Genomic DNA, 19,292 nt, shown 5'->3' with positions numbered 1-19,292 from the left:
ATTCGTCATGGAAGCTACAGTATGGGGTCTTTTGATTTTGATGACAGAGGGGGGGGGCATCTGATCAGTGCTGCTCGTTCCTCTGTTGTGAAAATTAGAGATAGATTAACTCATTCTGTAAGAATCAGTGAGGAATCTTGAGGGTCCATGTCTGTTGGGAATTCCATCCAGGACCTGTTAGACGGTTGCGCAGCCTCTGTCAGGTGTGGATCAGTTTTGAGCTTTGTCATAACTGTGGAATTGGCAACAGTCATTGACAGATAAAATAATGTTGTTGTCAAAACAGTAGGGTTTAAGTGTTCTTGGGTAAATGAATTATCCTATTGGGAATTGTTAGATGTAAAGTCAGGTAACAGTGGAAACCTGAAGTGTTCAGGTGAAATATTGAGGGCTAAAAGTTGTATTTATTCTAATAAAACATATGAGGAAAGGGGTATGTTTATGGAAAGATCAGATTGGGATGTTAGATGATAACTTTGGATAAGCATGACCTTAAGGGTAGTAATGACAAATAATAGGTTACTTTTTATATATCAGGTAGTAAGAAGAGCAGGACTTTGATGGTTAAAAGATTAGCTTTTGACTGACAATGTGACTATGGGAATTTTAGAGGATAAGGGGAAATTATGATAGAGTATATTCTTACCCTATGGGGATAGGATGTTGTTACAGGTCAACGTTGAAGCTTCCATATGAGGTTTTACCATTATAAGAGGGATAGCATTGGACACAGCTAAATCTAGGGTTAAAAGGGTGACATTACATTTACATTTCAGTCATTTAGCAGACACATGGCGACATGTCATAGTCTTCAAGCTTATCATTGAAGAATAAGTTTAAGGGAGAAGGGGGGACTTCATTCATGGTATGGTGTAACATTTGGGAAGATAATATTGATAAATATTAGTGTATTACTGTGAGTCCAGATAGTTCAGATAATATCACTGGGGTTATGGATGCATTGTAAGGGATGCATTTGAAAGGATTTGGTTGCAATATCAATTAGGCCAGTAGGGGCAGTGATGGGTCAGATTATAGTTTAAGCTTTTATAACACTGTGTGATGTTTGTACTGACTTTTGAGAAAGTTATGAGATTGAGATAGGTTGGAGAAGTGGTGCCTGGAGACAACACTCAGATGCCGGTGTGGACTGTTCCTGATCTGGATAAAGATGGACAAGTGGAACTGAGGGATAAATATCATTTTGGATTATGTGATGATTTTTCAAATTGTTTTTTCAATATTAGTATAATTTTTAGTATGATTTATGAATCAAAGGGGGGAATGGATAATGTGATTCATGCATCATTTATGTATCATTTTTTAAATTCTTAGGTGAAATAGAGGTTTAATTTGAAAGTGGTTGTTTTGCAAAGGATACTGTTTGGTCGGTTATTTTCTTGTCATTCCAGAAGCATGTGGGAGAAGCATGTGGAGATTGGAATACTCAAACAAAGACAATATGACTGGAGGAGAGGAAACAAGGATGGTGTGGCTGATTCCATCATCAACAAGTCCATTGGAAGAGGACACTACAGGAAGAGGAAGTGTAGTGGACTACATTCCAGTGTCTGCAATGAAATATAGACATATTTGATGTGTAATACATAATTGTGTCATATTCTTAGGTATTGATTTTAGTAGAATTATGTTTGATGTTATTGAATGCAGATGAGGATCGTAGATGCTTTTGTTTATTTCGATGGGGTTAGGGACAGAATGTTTAAGCAGGGAGAGATTCCCTTTCAGGTCCTATGGGTTGACCAGCCTGAGAGTGGATATTTATGGATAGGATTTTGTTTACATGGGTATTTAATTACATCATAGTTTCAAATGCATTTACATGAGTTATGAGGTTATCTGGAGTACCGACGGTGGTTGCCTGGGGCAGAGGGACGGTGAGAGAATTTTACTGTCTTGATTGATATGGATGGATGGCTGCTGGACAGTTTTTCGCTCTCACACTCCATAGAGATTTCTTCATAATTCATAGTAATGTGTTCATACTTCAGAAACAGTTGTTCATAATTCATAGTAATGTGTTCATACTTCAGAAACAGTTGTTCATAATTCATAGTAATGTGTTCATACTTCATAAATAGTTGTTCATATGTCATAGCAATGTATTTACACTCCATAAACAGGTATTTCATAGAAAGGTATTTACACTCTAGAGGAGAATGTTTTTGGGTTTAAGGTTAAGAATATTCAATGAGATAAATGGTTAATAGTCATAATCTTATTCTGTTTGTTTTCGAGACGTTTATTTCGTCTCGAAAGGGGGGAATATCGTATCTGAAGATTATGCCTTTGTTAAATGTTTTTCATGACGAAATGGAATGTTGGTTGTTCAGGCCAAAGGGGGGATGTTTTATGATGTTATTTGAAATGTGCCGCTTGGAGGGTGACGCCCGAGGGGAGACTGGTGATTGGCCAGAAGAGGGAGTAGCCCCTCCCTTTGCATTGGTTATAAATAGGAGTTAAACGATGAGACGAGAGAACGGCCATAACAATCTGGGAGGCGTTCTCCAGGCAACACGTGTCTGTGAATTTATGCTGTAACCTCGTGGTATGAATAAAAACTTCTGACACGATGCAGCATAACGGACTTTTTGTTCATCAGCAATATTACCACCATTCATCATATACGACACAACAATTTAATTACGCTTTTTTGCCGACGTTTACTGACACCGGCCATATTCAACCGGTGTTGAGCGCTCGTAAATTCATTAATTATTCTGCGCTGTCGTACACTCAGACGAGAGTGCTCTGAAAGCGGAGTAGATAGCCAGAGCGAATTTACGAAAGCACCCGAATGTCCATTGAGAACGCACAACGACTATACCACTTAGCTCAACTAAGAATGACGGGAATAATGAAGTCAATCAACGTTGGGTAGTTAGTTAAATAGCATATCGCTAGTTAACATGCTGGAAAGTTTGATGTATTAGTAGCCAACTAACGTTAGGTAGCTAGCTAACATATTACCTGCTGTAATGATATGCTATGTGGTTCGTAAGGATAGCGTAGATAACAAATTGTCAGCCAACATTATGTGTAAGGTATATTAGGGATTTATTATTCTTCTAAACTGATAGGATGACTAACTTAGAAAGAATGCATTCTTGACTGGGCTAATGTAGGCTGTGACACCTGGCAAGGCTGTGATTGATGTGAAGAGAAGATAAGGATTGTGTCTTCAAATACAAGACTATAATGGTTCATTGTGATCTATGAGTCTTCCTTTGACATGGGAATGATGTCTAAGGGAGCTGGCTCTTCTCACTATGACAGGTTGTTATGATAATCTTGTGTCTGGCTGGAGTGTGTAACAAAGGGCGCCAAAGAGATGAGACCAACCCCCTGCATCAACGGATTGGCTGAGATAGTTTAAACTGCTCAAGTCTTTACTCTAATTGGCCAGCAGAGAAGTGGGAAACTTCCTCTGTCAGAGTATTTGGGTATTGTTTCTAGAGCAATGTGTTAGTTGTCTGGAATGTCCTGCGAGGCATATCAGAGAACCCGTATATACGAAACATCATATTTACCATTGAAGGTTTTTGCATTAATTAAAATAACTAGTATACCTTAGAAGTAGTGTTGACCTCTTTTGTTCCTGATACCAGATTTGAATTGACGCGACTTTGACAGGTAACTTATTTGAAAAGTCATTACATTATGGGCCCTAAAATACGGAAATAGTGTCCACTGCTGGTATGCTTCCTATTTTTTCCAACAGTACTACCAGTAGGACATTCGGGAACTTTTGGCATACTAACTATATCCATACTATGACCAATAAGCATACTATATACTCAATTTACGTCACAAATAGTACGGTTAGTATAGTATTCGAACACAACTATGGTTTTGTCACAAAAACTGTTGCGTTAGCGTTATATAGCAAATGTGCCCACTTTGGTTTTGGCACATGCGCTCTAGCCAACCGCTCGCAGATACAGTGCGGGTATGCTACCAACATTAAGAGATTATTATGGATAAGAGCGATATTATTTTTATTTGTCAAACAGCAGCCATGGCATCGATAATCATGTCACCAGAATAAGACTCTCGATATTCATTGGAAGGGATCATCAAGTTCATCACCTTGCACATTCACACCCTCACCCTGTGATGTTCATCATAATTGATTTTAACTGTAGCCTAATAAACTATGCTTTCCCGAATCGTAGTGGGAGGACCATACAACATATCATGATGGCGTGCCTCCAAATTTACTTCGTTATGATGGTTATTAACTATATCAATAGCCTATTTCCGCATAAAGGTGGTTCCACCGCGATTTCTCGCATAATTAATTTGACTCACAAAAGAAGATCCCACCATGTCGAACGCGAAACAATTGTCTGTCGGCAGTTACCAGCATTTCATGTTTCCATAGCCCAGTCGTGACTCGTGACTTGTTTCATGCGTCACGTCATTAATCTGCATGAAGTTTAAAGTGAATTTCCTTCTCCTTTCTGAGGTGTTGGTATAAATAAAAGATTGCCTTACCTTTGACGAGAGAAACTAAATCACAGAGAACAGACTTCTCCGTTAAAATGTACAGACAGTAGGCTACAAAAAAGCAAACGCAACAGTTCGGAAGGCATGCGGAAATAAGTATTATCCAATCGGTGTTACGGAAAGTTTATTTTATTGTTTTATTGCACATTACATTTACATTTACATTTACGTCATATAGCAGACGCTCTTATCCAGAGACAATAAGTATACAAACAGACAATGATAACATATGCTAGGGGGTACAACAAATTACAGATTATACAAAGACCTTAAAATATATGCTCAACACAAAAAGTACAGTTAAAGTACATGTATTGATTGCTTTCTTATTGGAAGAATGTAGAATGGTCTTAATGTACTGCTCGAATTCCTTATAGAAAACATGGAATGTATTAGTGAATTTACATTTATGAATATGACCTTTTTACATTAGCACAATTAGATTTATGAGGTACATTTGTTTTTCTTTATCCTTATTATAGTTAAGGAAACCGAGAAGCATATTCTCCCATAAAAAACAAAAGCCAAGAATATTAACAATTATAAAACTATAAATATCTTGCAATCATTTCTTTACATGTAGACAATGCCAAAATAAATGTAAAACTGTTTCTGGATGCTCAACACAAAAAGTACAGTTAATGTTAATGTATTTTTTGAGTTTCTTCAGGTAATGATTCGCAGGGTAATACTTATGGATCATTCTGAAAGAGACCTCTTTGACATTGTTAACAAGCTGGTATTTGTGTGGTAATAACCAGACTTTTTTCCAACAGATATTATTGACAAATGTATTCTAGTAAGTTGTGACATAAGGAATAGATACAATATCCATTTGAAATAAAGCACGTATAGATCTGTTGTTCTGAGAGAGCAAGGTGTTTAGGATTCGATCTGGGAATTTCCTCAGGAATTTCGCAGGTTTTTATGACGCATTCATACGCTAGTCCGAACTAGGAAAATAGGAAATGTCTGACTTGCTAACTGATTGAAGACGGCACGTGTATAACTACAACTTCCGATTTTCCAAGTTCCGGCTAATACATGAACGCTGCATCATACCACAGCAAACACCCATACGAATCACTTTTCCATCCACAGTTTGTATGCATATATAAAAAATTAAAAAACATGACAGCTGTGATGGAAACAGGAAGTTTCGGGACAATTGTATAAATCCCGACATAATTTGTTCGATCACATGGTGGGATCTTTTTGTGTCAGTCAAATTAATTATGCGATAAATGGCGGTGGAAACGTTGATATAATAACCATCATATTAAAGTAAACTTGGAGTCACGCGATGATATGGTGTGTGATGGTCCTCCCACTATGACTCTGGAAACCATGCAGTTTATTAGGCTACAGATGGAATAAGTTATGATAAACTTCACAGGGTGGTTAAAGTGCACGGTATTATTCTGGTGACATGATGATCAATGCTTGACTGCCATTTGACAAAATACAAATATTCTGCTCTTATCCATAATAATATAATGTAGACTAGCCTACCCGCACTTTATCTGCGAGCGATTGGCTAGAGCTCACGGGCCAAGACCTGAGTAGGCACATTTGCTATTTAATGCAACAGTTTTTCTGACAAAATTACGGTAGAGTTGAAAATGCGATGGAAACACAATGGACTTTAGATTTTTATTCGGTACATAAAAAACGTACGTGAAAAAGTAGGCCTACATTTAGTGTGCACTATGTCACCAGGCACTGATTTGTATCCACAGCAAGTCATTTAGGTGGAAACACACCACTTGTGGAAAAATGTAATATTTCCTTTATGTGGATTCTAGAATATTCGCATGAAAATCTGTCGCCAATTGGATGGAAACGTAGCAACAGATGGTACATGCGTCCAGTAATTGGCGCATGTTAAAGCTGTCTATCTCTTTAAAACTGAAACAAAACATTCATCTCTAATGCAGCCAATCAGAATCATAAAATGGAGATGGGGAGATTATTTAAAAAAAAATAGTAATTAAAATACTTGTCACTGTGTTATATAGGCCTGGGATAGGCTATTCTGTACAAAGTGGGATTAAAAAGACAAGTGACAGGATGCAATTTATGCTTTACCTGACACTCTTAGCTGCACTTGGCACCATGGGGATAAATGAAACCACGAGGCGCCAAGCCAACGTAACAACAGTGGAGGGAGAAGGAGAGCAATGCTCAACCTGCGAATTCAGAGAACAGAGCAGACTAATGAGACTTCACAACATCAGATCCCAAATTCTCAGCATTCTGAGGCTCGAGCAGGCTCCAAACATCAGCCGAGATATGATCATGCAGCTCTTACCGAAAGCGCCCCCATTGACACAACTTATGGACCAGTATGAGCATCGTGTGGAGGATGAGGAGCGTGCCACCACTGAAACGATCATAACCATGGCCAAACGTAAGTAATTGAGTTATTTGTTTATACAAAAGTGGGTAGTTTATGCCTGCCATGCCTGCCATGCGCAAATTCACTGGTGTGCCGTGCGTAATTGGGTTCCAAAGGGACAAAACTGGGACTTATTCTAACTCTTCTCTTTTTAGCTGGACCAATGTCACAAGAAGACGGAATACCATCTTGTTGTTTCTTCAATCTCAGTCCGAAAATTCGACCTAACAACATCTTACATGCACAACTTTGGGTGCACTTGCGGCCGGCTGACACGGTCACAACTGTCTTCTTGCAAATCTCCCGCATAAAAGCAACCACTGAGGGAAACTCGCGCATACGGATCCTCTCCTTGAAGATCGATGTAGTTTCTGGTGCAAGCTCTTGGCAAAGTGTAGACATCAATCAATTACTCAAAACCTGGCTTCGTCAGCCAGAGACTCATTATGGTCTCGAGATCAAAGCTTATGATTCGAAAGGGCAGGACTTGGCTGTCACAGTAGCGGAGCTGGGAGAAGAGGGACTGGTAAGTATATTATTATTGATAACCATGTATAAACATAAATCCATCCACAGTGGAGATTGTATTCCATCAGAGTGATGCCACCAGATGTTTGCAGTGCTGTTTTGTTTTGGATTTAATTCTTATTGTCATTCCATTCACAGCAACCCTTCATGGAGGTGAAGATATTGGAGAACCTAAAGCGATCCCGGAGGGACTCAGGCCTGGACTGTGATGAGGAGTCCTCAGAGACACGGTGCTGCCGCTACCCCCTCACCGTCGACTTTGAGGCCTTTGGCTGGGACTGGATCATTGCCCCCAAACGCTACAAGGCCAACTACTGTTCTGGAGAGTGTGAGTACATGCACCTCCAGAAGTACCCCCACACTCACCTGGTGAACAAGGCTAACCCACGGGGTACGACAGGGCCCTGTTGTACTCCAACTAAGATGTCCCCCATCAACATGCTCTACTTCAACCACATGGAGCAGATCATTTATGGGAAGATACCATCAATGGTGGTGGACCACTGTGGCTGCTCCTGAGAGGGAGGATGAGAGGACAACACACACACACACACACACACACACACACACACACACACACACATACACATTATACACACTGTGTTGCGCAATGAGTGAAAAAGTTATCCCAAATTGAACCCTCTTACAAGAATCCATAACATTTTTGCATAAGAGGCTACAAGAGACATGTGGAGTTTGAAAAACATGAACCCTTTGCTCTGAGTGAGGACATGAACTGCCCATACTCTCCCCCCTGAGGTTTGTTCCGCACTGTGGCTGGAACTGCTAAAAACATTTAAGGACACATAACACAACTGTCATGAGAGTGCAAAATCTGCACTGAAACAGATGTCCCCGATATTGTGGATCACAGGATTTTGGAACAGCTTGGTGGTCCTCAGAACACAGTGTCACATACAGAGCTATTCGATTAGCCTCCATGAATTGAAACCAAACATGTAAGATATGTTCCATATGTAGCTAAATATTTTAGGCCTATAGTCATATTTTATTGTAATCAGTTTAGCCTACAGATTATGATAGGAATATTATGTTTTGCATTAGCGCTTCCCTAGTACTGTATCAACTCAAATACATTTTTATTTGTCACATGCGCTGAATACTACTGGTGTAAACTTTAGCGTGAAATGCTTGCTTACGAGCCCTTCCCAACGATGCAGAGTTTCCAAATAATAATACAAATAAAATAGTAGCATAAGGAATAAAATAAAATACACAAGAATGGAGCTATATACAGGGAGTACCAGTACCAGATCAATGTGCAGAGGTACAAAGTATTTCAGGTAGATATGTACATGAAGGCAGGGTAAAGTGACTAGGCATCAGGATAGATAATAATGTTTGTGTGTTGTGTTGTTTCGGTATGCGTGTGTGTTATGTCTATGTGTGCATATGTAGTGAATGTGTATGGGTTTTGTGTGGGAGTTTCGATGTATTGTGTGTGAGTGAGTGTGTACAGTGCCTTGCAAAAGTATTCATCCCCCTTGGCATTTTTTCTATTTTGTTGCATTACAACCTGTAATTGAAATTGATTTTTATTTGGATTTCATGTAATGGACATACACAAAATAGTCCAAATTGGTGAAGTGAAATGAAAAAAATAACTTGTTTCAAAAAATTCTAAAAAATAAATAACGGAAAAGTGGTGCATGCATATGTATTCACCCCCTTTGCTATGAAGCCCCTAAATAAGATCTGGTGCAACCAATTACCTTCTGAAGTTACATAATTAGTTAAATAAAGTCCACCTGTGTGCAATCTAAGTCTCACATGATCTCAGTATATATACACCTGTTCTGAAAGGCCCCAGAGTCTGCAACACCACTAAGTAAGGGGCACCACCAAGCAAGCAGCACCATGATGACCAAGGAGCTCTCCAAACAGGTCAGGGACAAAGTTGTGGAGAAGTACATATCAGGGTTGGGTTATAAAAAAATATCTGAAACTTTGAACTTCCCACGGAGCACCATTAAATCCATTATTAAAAAATGGAAATAATATGGCACCACAACAAACCTGCCAAGAGAGGGCTGCCCACCAAAACTCACGGACCAGGCAAGGAGGGCATTAATCAGAGAGGCAACAAAGAGACCAAAGATAACCCTGAAGGAGCTGCAAAGCTGCAAAGCTCCACAGCGGAGATTGGAGTATCTGTCCATAGGACCACTTTAAGCCATACACTCCACAGAGCTGGGCTTTACGGAAGAGTGGCCAGAAAAAAGCCATTGCTTAAAGAAAAAAATAAGCAAACACGTTTGGTGTTCGCCAAAAGCCATGTGGGAGACTCCCCAAACATATGGAAGAAGGTACTCTGATCAGATGTAACTAAAATTGAGCTTTTTGGCCATCAAGGAAATCGCTATGTCTGGCGCAAACCCAACACCTCTCAGTACCCGAGAACACCATCCCCACAGTGAAGCATGGTGGTGGCAGCATCATGCTGTGGGGATGTTTTTCATCGACAGGGACTGGGAAACTGGTCAGAATTTAAGGAACGATAGATGGTGCTAAATACAGGGAAATTCTTGAGGGAAACCTCTTTCAGTCTTCCAGAGATTTGAGACTGGGACGGAGGTTCACCTTCCAGCAGGACAATGACCCTAAGCATACTGCTAAAACAACACTCGAGTGGTTTAAGGGGCAATATTTAAATGTCTTGGAATGTCCTAGTCAAAGCCCAGACCTCAATCCAATTGACAATCTGGGATGACTTAAAGATTGCTGTACACCAGCGGAACCCATCCAACTTGAAGGAGCTGGAGCAGTTTTGCCTTGAAGAATGAGCAAAAATCCCATTGGCTAGATTTGCCAAGCTTATAGAGACATACCCCAAGAGACTTGCAGCTGTAATTGCTGCAAAGGTGACTCTACAAAGTATTGACTTTGGAGGGGGGGTTGAATAGTTTTCTATTTTTTTGTCTTATTTCTTGTTTGTTTCACCCCAAAAAATATTTTGCATCTTCAAAGTGGTAGGCATGTTGTGTAAATCAAATGATACAACCCCCCCAAAATCAATTTAAATTCCAGGTTGTAAGGCAACAAAATAGGAAAAATGCCAAGGGGGGTGAATACTTTCGCAAGCCACTGTATATGGTGTGTATATATAGTCTAGTGAGTGTGCGTAGGGTCAATGCAAGATAGGGTCAGTGCATGGCGCTTGCAACGCCAGGGTTGTGGGTTCGATTCCAACGGGGGACCAATATGAAAATGTATGCACTCACTAACTGTAAGTCGCTCTGGATAAGAGCGTCTGCTAAATGACTAAAATGTAAATGTAAATTTAGCAGACTGGCTATTTAGCAGTCTTATAGCTTGGGGATAGAAACTATCTTGGAGCATGTTGGTCCGAGAGCCGATGCTCCGGTACCGTTTGCCGGATGGTAGCAGAGTGGATGGTACCCTCGCCCTCCATTTGGCAAATCTGACCATAACTCTATCCTCCTGATTCCTGCTTATAAGCAAAAACTAAAGCAGGAAGCACCAGTGACTCGGTTAATAAAAAAGTGGTCAGATGACGCAGATGCTAAGCTACAGGACTGTTTTGCTAGCACAGACTGGAACATGTTCCGGGATTCTTCAGATAGCATTGAGGAGTACACCACATCAGTCACTGGCTTCATCAATAAGTGCATCGATGACATCGTCCCCATAGTGACCGTATGTACATACCCCAACCAGAAGCCATGGATTACAGGCAACATCCGCACTGAGCTAAAGGGTAGAGCTGCCGCTTTCAAGGAGCGGGACTCTAACCCGGACGCTTATAAGAAATCCTGCTATGCCCTCCGACGAACCATCAAACAGGCAAAGAGTCAATACAGGACTAAGATTGAATCGTACTACACCGGCTCTGACGCTCGTCTGATGTGGCAGGGCTTGAAAACTATTACAGACTACAAAGGGAAGCACAGCCGCGAGCTGCCCAGTGACACAAGACTTCCAGACGAGCTAAACCACTTCTATGCTCGCTTCGAGGCAAGCAACACTGAAGCATGCATGAGAGCACCAGCTGTTCCGGATGACTATGTGATCACGCTCTCCGTAGCCGATGTGAGTAAGACTTTTAAGCAGGTCAACATTCACAAGGCCGCAGGGCCAGATGGACTACCAGGACGTGTACTCCGAGCATGTGCTGACCAACTGGCAAGTGTCTTCACTGACATTTTCAACATGTCCCTGACTGAGTCTGTAATACCAACATGTTTCAAACAGACCACCATAGTCCCCGTGCCCAAGGACTCTAAGATAACCTGCCTAAATGACTACCGACCCGTAGAACTGACGTCTGTAGCCATGAAGTGCTTTGAAAGGCTGGTCATGGCTCACATCAACACCATTATCCCAGAAACCCTAGACCCACTCCAATTTGCATACCGCCCCAACAGATCCACAGATGATGCAATCTCTATTGCACTCCACACTGCCCTTTCCCACCTGGACAAGAGGAACATCTATGTGAGAATGCTATTCATTGACTACAGCTCAGCATTCAACACCATAGTGCCCTCAAAGCTCATCACTAAGCTAAGGATCCTGGGACTAAACACCTCCCTCTGCAACTGGATCCTGGACTTCCTGACGGGCCGCCCCCAGGTGGTAAGGGTAGGTAACAACACATCTGCCACACTGATCCTCAACACGTGGGCCCCTCAGGGGTGCGTGCTCAGTCCCCTCCTGTACTCCCTGTTCACCCATGACTGCATGGCCAGGCACGACTCCAACACCATCATTAAGTTTGCCGACGACACAACAGTGGTAGGCCTGATCACCGACAACGATGAGACAGCCTATAGGGAGGAGGTCAGAGACCTGGCCATGTGGTGCCAGGATAACAACCTCTCCCTCAACGTGACCAAGACAAAGGAGATGATTGTGGACTACAGGAAAAAAAAGGGGACCATTCTCATCGACGGGGCTGTGGTGGAACAGGTTGAGAGCTTCAAGTTCCTTGGTGTCCACATCACCAACGAACTATCATGGTCCAAACACACCAAGACAGTCGTGAAGAGGGCACGACAAAGCCTATTCCCCCCTCAGGAGACTGAAAAGATTTGGCATGGGTCCTCAAAAAATTCTACAGCTGCACCATCGAGAGCTTCCTGACTGGTTGCATCACCGCCTGGTACGGCAACTGCTTGGCCTCCGACCGTAAGGCACTACAGAGGGTAGTGCATACGGCCCAGTACATCACTGGGGCCAAGCTTCCTGCCATCCAGGACCTCTATACCAGGCGGTGTCAGAGGAAGGCCCTCAAAATTGTCAAAGACTCCAGCCACCCTAGTCATAGACTGTTCTCTCTGCTACCGCACGGCAAGCGGTACCGGAGTGCCAAGTCTAGGTCCAAAAGACTTCTCAACAGCTTCTACCCCCAAGCCATAAGACTCCTGAACAGCTAATCATGGCTACCCGGACTATTTGCACTGCCCCCCCACCCCATCCTTTTTACGCTGCTGCTACTCTGTTAAGTATTTATGCATAGTCACTTTAACTCTACCCACATGTACATATTACCTCAACTACCTCAACTAGCCGGTGCCCCCGCACATTGACTCTGCAACGGTACCCCCCTGTATATATAGCCTCCCTACTGTCACTTTATTTTACTTCTGCTCTTTTTTTTCTCAACACTTTTTTGTTTTATTCTACTTTTTTATTAAAAATAAATGCACTGTTGGTTAAGGGCTGTAAGTAAGCATTTCACTGTAATGTCTGCACCTGTTGTATTCGGCGCATGTGGCCAATAAAATTTGATTTGATTTGATTTGAACAGTCTATGGCTTGGGTGGCTGGAGCCTTTGGCAATTTTTCAGGCCTTCCTCTGACACCACCTGATATAGAGGTCCTGGATGGCAGGGAAAAGAGGCACTGCCGTGTCCTCTTAACGACTGTGCGGATGTGTGTGGACCATGTTAAGTCCTTAGTGATATGAACACCAAGGAACTTGAACCTCTCGACCAGCTCCACAACAGCCCTGTCGATGTGGATGGGAGCGTGCTCGCCCCTCTTTCTCCTATAGTCCACGATCAGCTCCTTGGTCTTACTGACGTTGAGGGAGAGGTTGTTGTCCTGACACCACACTGCTAAGTCTCTGACCTCCTTCCTCTCATCGCCGTCGGTGATCAGGCCTACCACCGTCGTGTCGTCAGCAAACTTGATGAACAGGGAGTACGGGAAGGGTCTAAGCACACTCCCCTGAGGGGCCCCGTGTTAAGGGTCAGCATGTTGGAGGTGTTGTTGCCTATCCTCACCACCTGGGGCTGGCCCGTCAGGAAGATCAGGATCCAGTTGCAGAGGGAGCGGTTCAGTCCCAGGGTCCCTAGCTTGGTGATGAGCTTGGAAGGGACTATGGTATTGAATGCTGAGCTGTAGTCTATGAACAGCATTCTCACATAGTTATTTCCTCTCTTGTCATGGTGGGAGAGGGCAATGTGAAGTGCAATTGAGATTGTGTCATCTATGGATCTGTTGGGGCGGTATGCGAATTGGAGTGGGTCTAGGGTGTCTGGGATGATGGTGTTGATGTGTGTCATGTCCAGCCTTTCAAAGCACTTCATAATTACAGATGTGAGTGCTACAGGGCAATAGTCATTTAGGCAGGTTACCTTGGAGCTTTTGGGAACAGGGACAATGGTGGTCACTTTGAAACGTATTAGGATAACAGCTGCAGCACCCCCTGAAAAATCGGAATAAAAAATATATTAATCCAAAAATATATACAGTGCTGCTTGAAAGTATGTGAACCCTACAGGGCTGGTCATTATTTTGCTATAAAATATTAAAATAAACATAAAATCCTTATCTAAACCCCAATTCGTAATAAAGTCAGTGACAGAAACAAAAAAATATGATATATTTTCATTGTTTATTTAACAAAAGTGGTTTATTTAACAGAAACTCAGATTTGATGTGTACAAAAATATGTGAACCCCTTTAGTCAGTAGCTTGTGGTACCTCCATTAGCAGCAATCATCTTGGACTAAATGTCTCCTATAGCCAGTAATCAGTCTCTGACATCTGTTTTTAGGGATTTTTGCCCACTCCTCCTTACAGAACTCAGCCAATTGAGTGAGGTTTGATGGGTGTCTGGCATGAACTGCCCTCTTCAGGTCCTGCCACAGTATCTCGATTGGATTTAGGTCAGGACTTTGACTTGACCAATCCAAAACACAAATATTCTTTCTCCTGAGCCAGTCTTTGGTAGATTTGCGTGAAATGCTTTGGGTCGTTGTCTTGTTGGAAGACCCATTTTCAAGCCAGCATTAGCTCCTTGACTGATGGCCTGACGTTCTGTTCAAGAATCTCCTGGTATACCTCATAATTCATGGTTCCTTTAATGATGTGGACTCGTACAGGTCCAGAGGAGGAAAAGCAGCCCCATATCTTGACATTCCCACCAAAGTTATTTTGGTGGTAGGCAGTGTTGGGTTTTTGCCAAACATAGCAGTGTTGATTGTGACCAAAAAGGTCAATTTTGGAAAGTATATGCCTACTTACAGTATATTCATCATACAGTGTGCCATTGTAAAGTTTATTTAGTAGCCCACTGTAGCCTATAATATATATATATATATATATATATATATATATATATATACTGAACAAAAATATAAACATGACATGTAAAGTGTTGGTTGCATTTTTCATGAGCTGAAATAAAAGATGTTCCAGAAATGTTCCATACATTTTCCAAAATGCTTTTTTCTCTCAGATATTGTGCACAAATTTGTATACATCCCTGTTAGAGAGCATTTCTCCTTTGCCAAGATAATCCATCCACCTGACAGGTGTGGCATATCAAGAAGCTGATTAAATAGCATGATCATAACACAGGTGCACCTTGTGCTCGGGACAATAAAACGCCACTCTAAAATGTGCAGTTTTGTCACTCAACACAATGCCAGAGATGTCTCAAGTTTTGAGGGAGCATGCAATTGGCATGCTGACTGCAGGAATGTCCAACAGAGCTATTGCCAGATAATTTAATGTTAATTTCTCTACCATAAGCCGCCTCCAACGTCATATTAGAGAATTTGGCAGTACATCAACTGGCCTCACATCCGCAGACCACGTGTAACAATGCCAGCCCAGGACCTCCACATCGGGCTTCTTCACCTGCGGGATTGTCTGAGGAGGGGGAGGAGGAGGGTGCTGAGGAGTATTTCTGTCTTTAATAAAACCCCTTTGTGTGGAAAAACTCATTCTGATTGGCTGGGCCTGGCTCCCCAGTGGGTGGACCTGGCTCCCAAGTGGGTGGGCCTACCCATGGCTGCCCAATCTATAGATTAGGGCCTAATGAATTTATTTCAATTGACAGATTTCCTTATATGAACTGTAAATGAGTAAAATCTTTGAAAATGTTGCGTTTATATTTTTGTTCAGTATATACACTGCTCAAAGAAATAAAGGGAACACTTAAACAACACAATGTAACTCCCAGTCAATCACACTAATGTGAAATCAAACTGTCCACTTAGGAAGCAACACTGATTGACAATACATTTCACATGCTGTTGTGCAAATGGTATAGACAACAGGTGGAAATTATAGGCAATTAGCAAGACACCCCCAATAAAGGACTGTTTTGCAGGTGGTGACCACAGACCACTTCTCAGTTCCTATGCTTCCTGGCTGATGTTTTGGTCACTTTTGAATGCTGGCGGTGCTTTCTGTCACGCCCTGACTCAAGGGACGTTTATTTGTTGAGTCAGGAGGTGTATATTCCGTGTTGTGTTTGTTTATTGTTATAGATTCTATGATGTGTAGATCTATGTTGGCCGGGGTGGTTCCCAATCAGAGGCAGCTGTAGCTCGTTGTCTCTGATTGGGGACCATACTTAGGCAGCCTTTTGGCACGAGTTAGTTGTGGGATCTTGTTCTGTAAAGGTATGTTGTTTGTATGCTACCTTGGACTTCACGTTTCGTTTGTTGTTTTGTCGTGTTGTTTAGTCGTTAATAAATATGAATGCATATCACGCTGCGCCTTGGTCCTTCTCGATCATGAACGATCGTGACAGAAGATCCCACCAATCCTGGATCAAGCAGCGTGACGAGGAGAGAGGATGGACTTGGGAGGAGATGAGCGAGAGTCTGGCAAGAGGGATGGAGGCCATGATCACGGGGTAGAGACAATCCCCCAAAAAATTTAGGGGGGGGCTCACGCCGTGGACGACGAGGCAGCAGGAGGCCGCGATAGAGCGGTTCAGCCGTTTAGCAGAGGAGGCCGCCAGATTAAGGGGGTCATTGGTTCAGAGGGAACAGAAGGAAAGTGTAGAGGCACGGCGAGAGGAGCTGGTTAGGCAGCAGAAGGAGCGGGGGTTAATGAAGGAACCCAGTCCCGCTCCTCGCACCAATCGAGTGGTGCGTGTCGCCAGTCCGGTCCGGCCCGTTCCTGATTCCCGCACTAAGCCAGTGGTGGGTGTTCCCAGTATGGTTCGGCCCGTTCCTGCTCCTCGCATCAAGCCAGTGGTGCGCATCGCCAGCCCGGTCCGGCCTGTTCCTGTACCTCGCACCAAGTCAGTGGTGCGCGTCGCCAGCCCGGCCAGGCCTGTTCCTGCCCCGTGCACCAAGCCAGTGGTGCGCGTCGCCAGCCCGGTCCGACCTGTTCCTACCCCTCGCACCAAGCCAGTGGTGCGCGTCGCCAGCCCGGCCCGGCCTGTTCCTGCTCCCCGCACCAGGCGAGTGGTGCGCGTCGCCAGTCCGGTACGGCCCGTTCCTGCTCCCCGCACCAAGCCAGTGGTGCGCGTCGTCAGCCCAGTCCGGCCCGTTCCTGCTCCCCGCACCAAGCCAGGGGTGCGCATCGTCAGCCCAGTCCGGCCCGTTCCTGCTCCCCGCACCAAGCCAGTGGTGCGTGTGTCCAGTCCGGCACGGCCCGTGCCTGTTCCACCAGTGCCTGGTCCGGCACCGGTCAGCTGCTCCACTCCGGAGCCAGAGCAATCCGCTCCACCGGGGTCCAGTCCAGCTCCGGTCAGTGGCTCCACTCCGGAGCCAGAGCAATCCGCTCCACCGGGGTCCAGTCCAGCTCTGGTCAGTGGCTCCACTCCGGAGCCAGAGCAGTCCGCTCCACCGGTGCCTGATCCAGTTCCGGTCAGCGGCTCCACCCCGGAGCCAGAGCAGTTCGATCCACCATCGTCGGGTCCAGCTCCAGTCAGCGGTTCCAGTCCAGACCCAGACGTCAGCCCCTCTCCAGGTTCGGGGTCTCCCACACCAGGGTCCAGACAGGGCGTGGTACTTCGTGGGAGGAAGGAGAGAGGAAGCAGCGCGCCAAGGTCCAGACCAGACCAGGGGCGCAACGGGGAGGTGGAGAGTAAGTGGTGGTCACACCCGGAGCCGGATCCGCCACCGAGGCGGAATGCCCACCCGGCCCCTACCCTGTTATGTTTATGTGGCGCGGTCGGAGTCCGCACCTTTGGGGGGGGGTACTGTCACGCCCTGACTCAAGGGACGTTTATTTGTTGAGTCAGGAGGTGTATATTCCGTGTTGTGTTTGTTTATTGTTATAGATTCTATGATGTGTAGATCTATGTTGGCCGGGGTGGTTCCCAATCAGAGGCAGCTGTAGCTCGTTGTCTCTGATTGGGGACCATACTTAGGCAGCCTTTTGGCACGAGTTAGTTGTGGGATCTTGTTCCGTAAAGGTATGTTGTTTGTATGCTACCTTGGACTTCACGTTTCGTTTGTTGTTTTGTCGTGTTGTTTAGTCGTCCATGTGCTCGCCAGAGGTAGCCTGACTGCCATTAGGTACCGAGATGAGATCCTCAGACCCCTTGTGAGACCATATGCTGGTGCGGTTGGCCCTGGGTTCCTCCTAATGCAAGACAATGCTAGACCTCATGTGGCTGGAGTGTGTCAGCAGTTCCTGCAAGAGGAAGGCATTGATGCTATGGACTGGCCCTCCCGTTCCCCAGACCTGAATCCAATTGAGCACATCTGGGACATCATGTCTCGCTCCATCCACCAACGCCACGTTGCACCACAGACTGTCCAGGAGTTGGTGGATGCTTTAGTCCAGGTCTGGGAGGAGATCCCTCAGGAGACCATCCACCACCTCATCAGGAGCATGCCCAGGCGTTGTAGGGAGGTCATACAGGCACGTGGAGGCCACACACACTACTGAGCCTCATTTTGACTTGTTTTAAGGACATTACATCAAAGTTGGATCAGCCTGTAGTGTGGTTTTCCACTTTAATTTTGAGGGTTACTCCAAATCCAGACCTCCATGGGTTGATACATTTGATTTCCATTGATAATTTTTGTGTGATTTTGTTGTCAGCACATTCAACTATGTAAAGAAAAAAGTATTTAATAAGATTATTTTATTCATTCAGATCTAGGATGTGTTATTTTAGTGTTCCCTTTATTTTTTTGAGCAGTGTATATTTCCTCCTAATATTGTACAATATGTGTTCTCGCTTCATTGGGCTGGGCTATTCTTTGAATTCAGACCAGATCGTTTTTATTGATCTCAGTTGGTCAGTGTGAAAGTAGCCACTCATTATTTTTTTTTAAATATCTACGATTTATAGATCAGTCCCTGCCCATTCACCCCGGAAGCTACAGTTTCAGCAAAGCCGCTCTAGTTACTTTCACTTTCCCTGAAAACACGTGGTAAACACTTGGCTGTTCTGATGGGTGTTTTCTTCTGCTTTTGAACGGCAGCAGATAATCCAGTATTTGCTTTAGATGGTTTGCTCATGGTTTGGGGAGATTTGCGACCAGTCAACAACTAAAAACACTGTAATATCATTAATTACAGTTAATGAAAACAAAATTGTACCATTGTCGTCTAATATCCACGAAAATACTTAAGATGGACAGTG

General features: G+C 43.8%; 2 protein-coding genes across 2 annotated transcripts in view; one reads left to right on the top strand and one right to left on the bottom strand.

Annotated features, from left to right (window-relative positions):
• LOC311112584 (signal transducer and activator of transcription 1-alpha/beta-like) overlaps positions 1-4,602 on the bottom strand; it is a 28,305-nt gene extending 23,703 nt beyond the window's left edge. Inside the window, exon 1 of the mRNA XM_084155723.1 lies at positions 4,519-4,602. The gene's annotated coding sequence lies outside the window, so the exon portion shown is untranslated. The remainder of the gene's footprint in view (positions 1-4,518) is intronic.
• A 1,998-nt stretch (positions 4,603-6,600) lies between these two features.
• LOC311112086 (growth/differentiation factor 8-like) lies at positions 6,601-7,975 on the top strand (the record flags this gene model as incomplete). The annotated part of the gene is made up of 3 exons (XM_084155064.1): positions 6,601-6,940; positions 7,084-7,454; positions 7,595-7,975. The coding sequence occupies 3 exons, from the start codon at positions 6,601-6,603 to the stop codon at positions 7,973-7,975; spliced, it is 1,092 nt and encodes a 363-aa protein (XP_084011190.1).
• Positions 7,976-19,292: the final 11,317 nt, after the last annotated feature.

Source organism: Coregonus lavaretus, assembly GCF_964263955.1.
Source record: "Coregonus lavaretus genome assembly, chromosome: 38".
In the NCBI taxonomy this organism is placed as follows: Eukaryota; Metazoa; Chordata; class Actinopteri; order Salmoniformes; family Salmonidae; genus Coregonus; species Coregonus lavaretus.
Note: the sequence above shows the minus strand (reverse complement) of the source record. Positions and strands in the feature narration are given on the sequence as shown.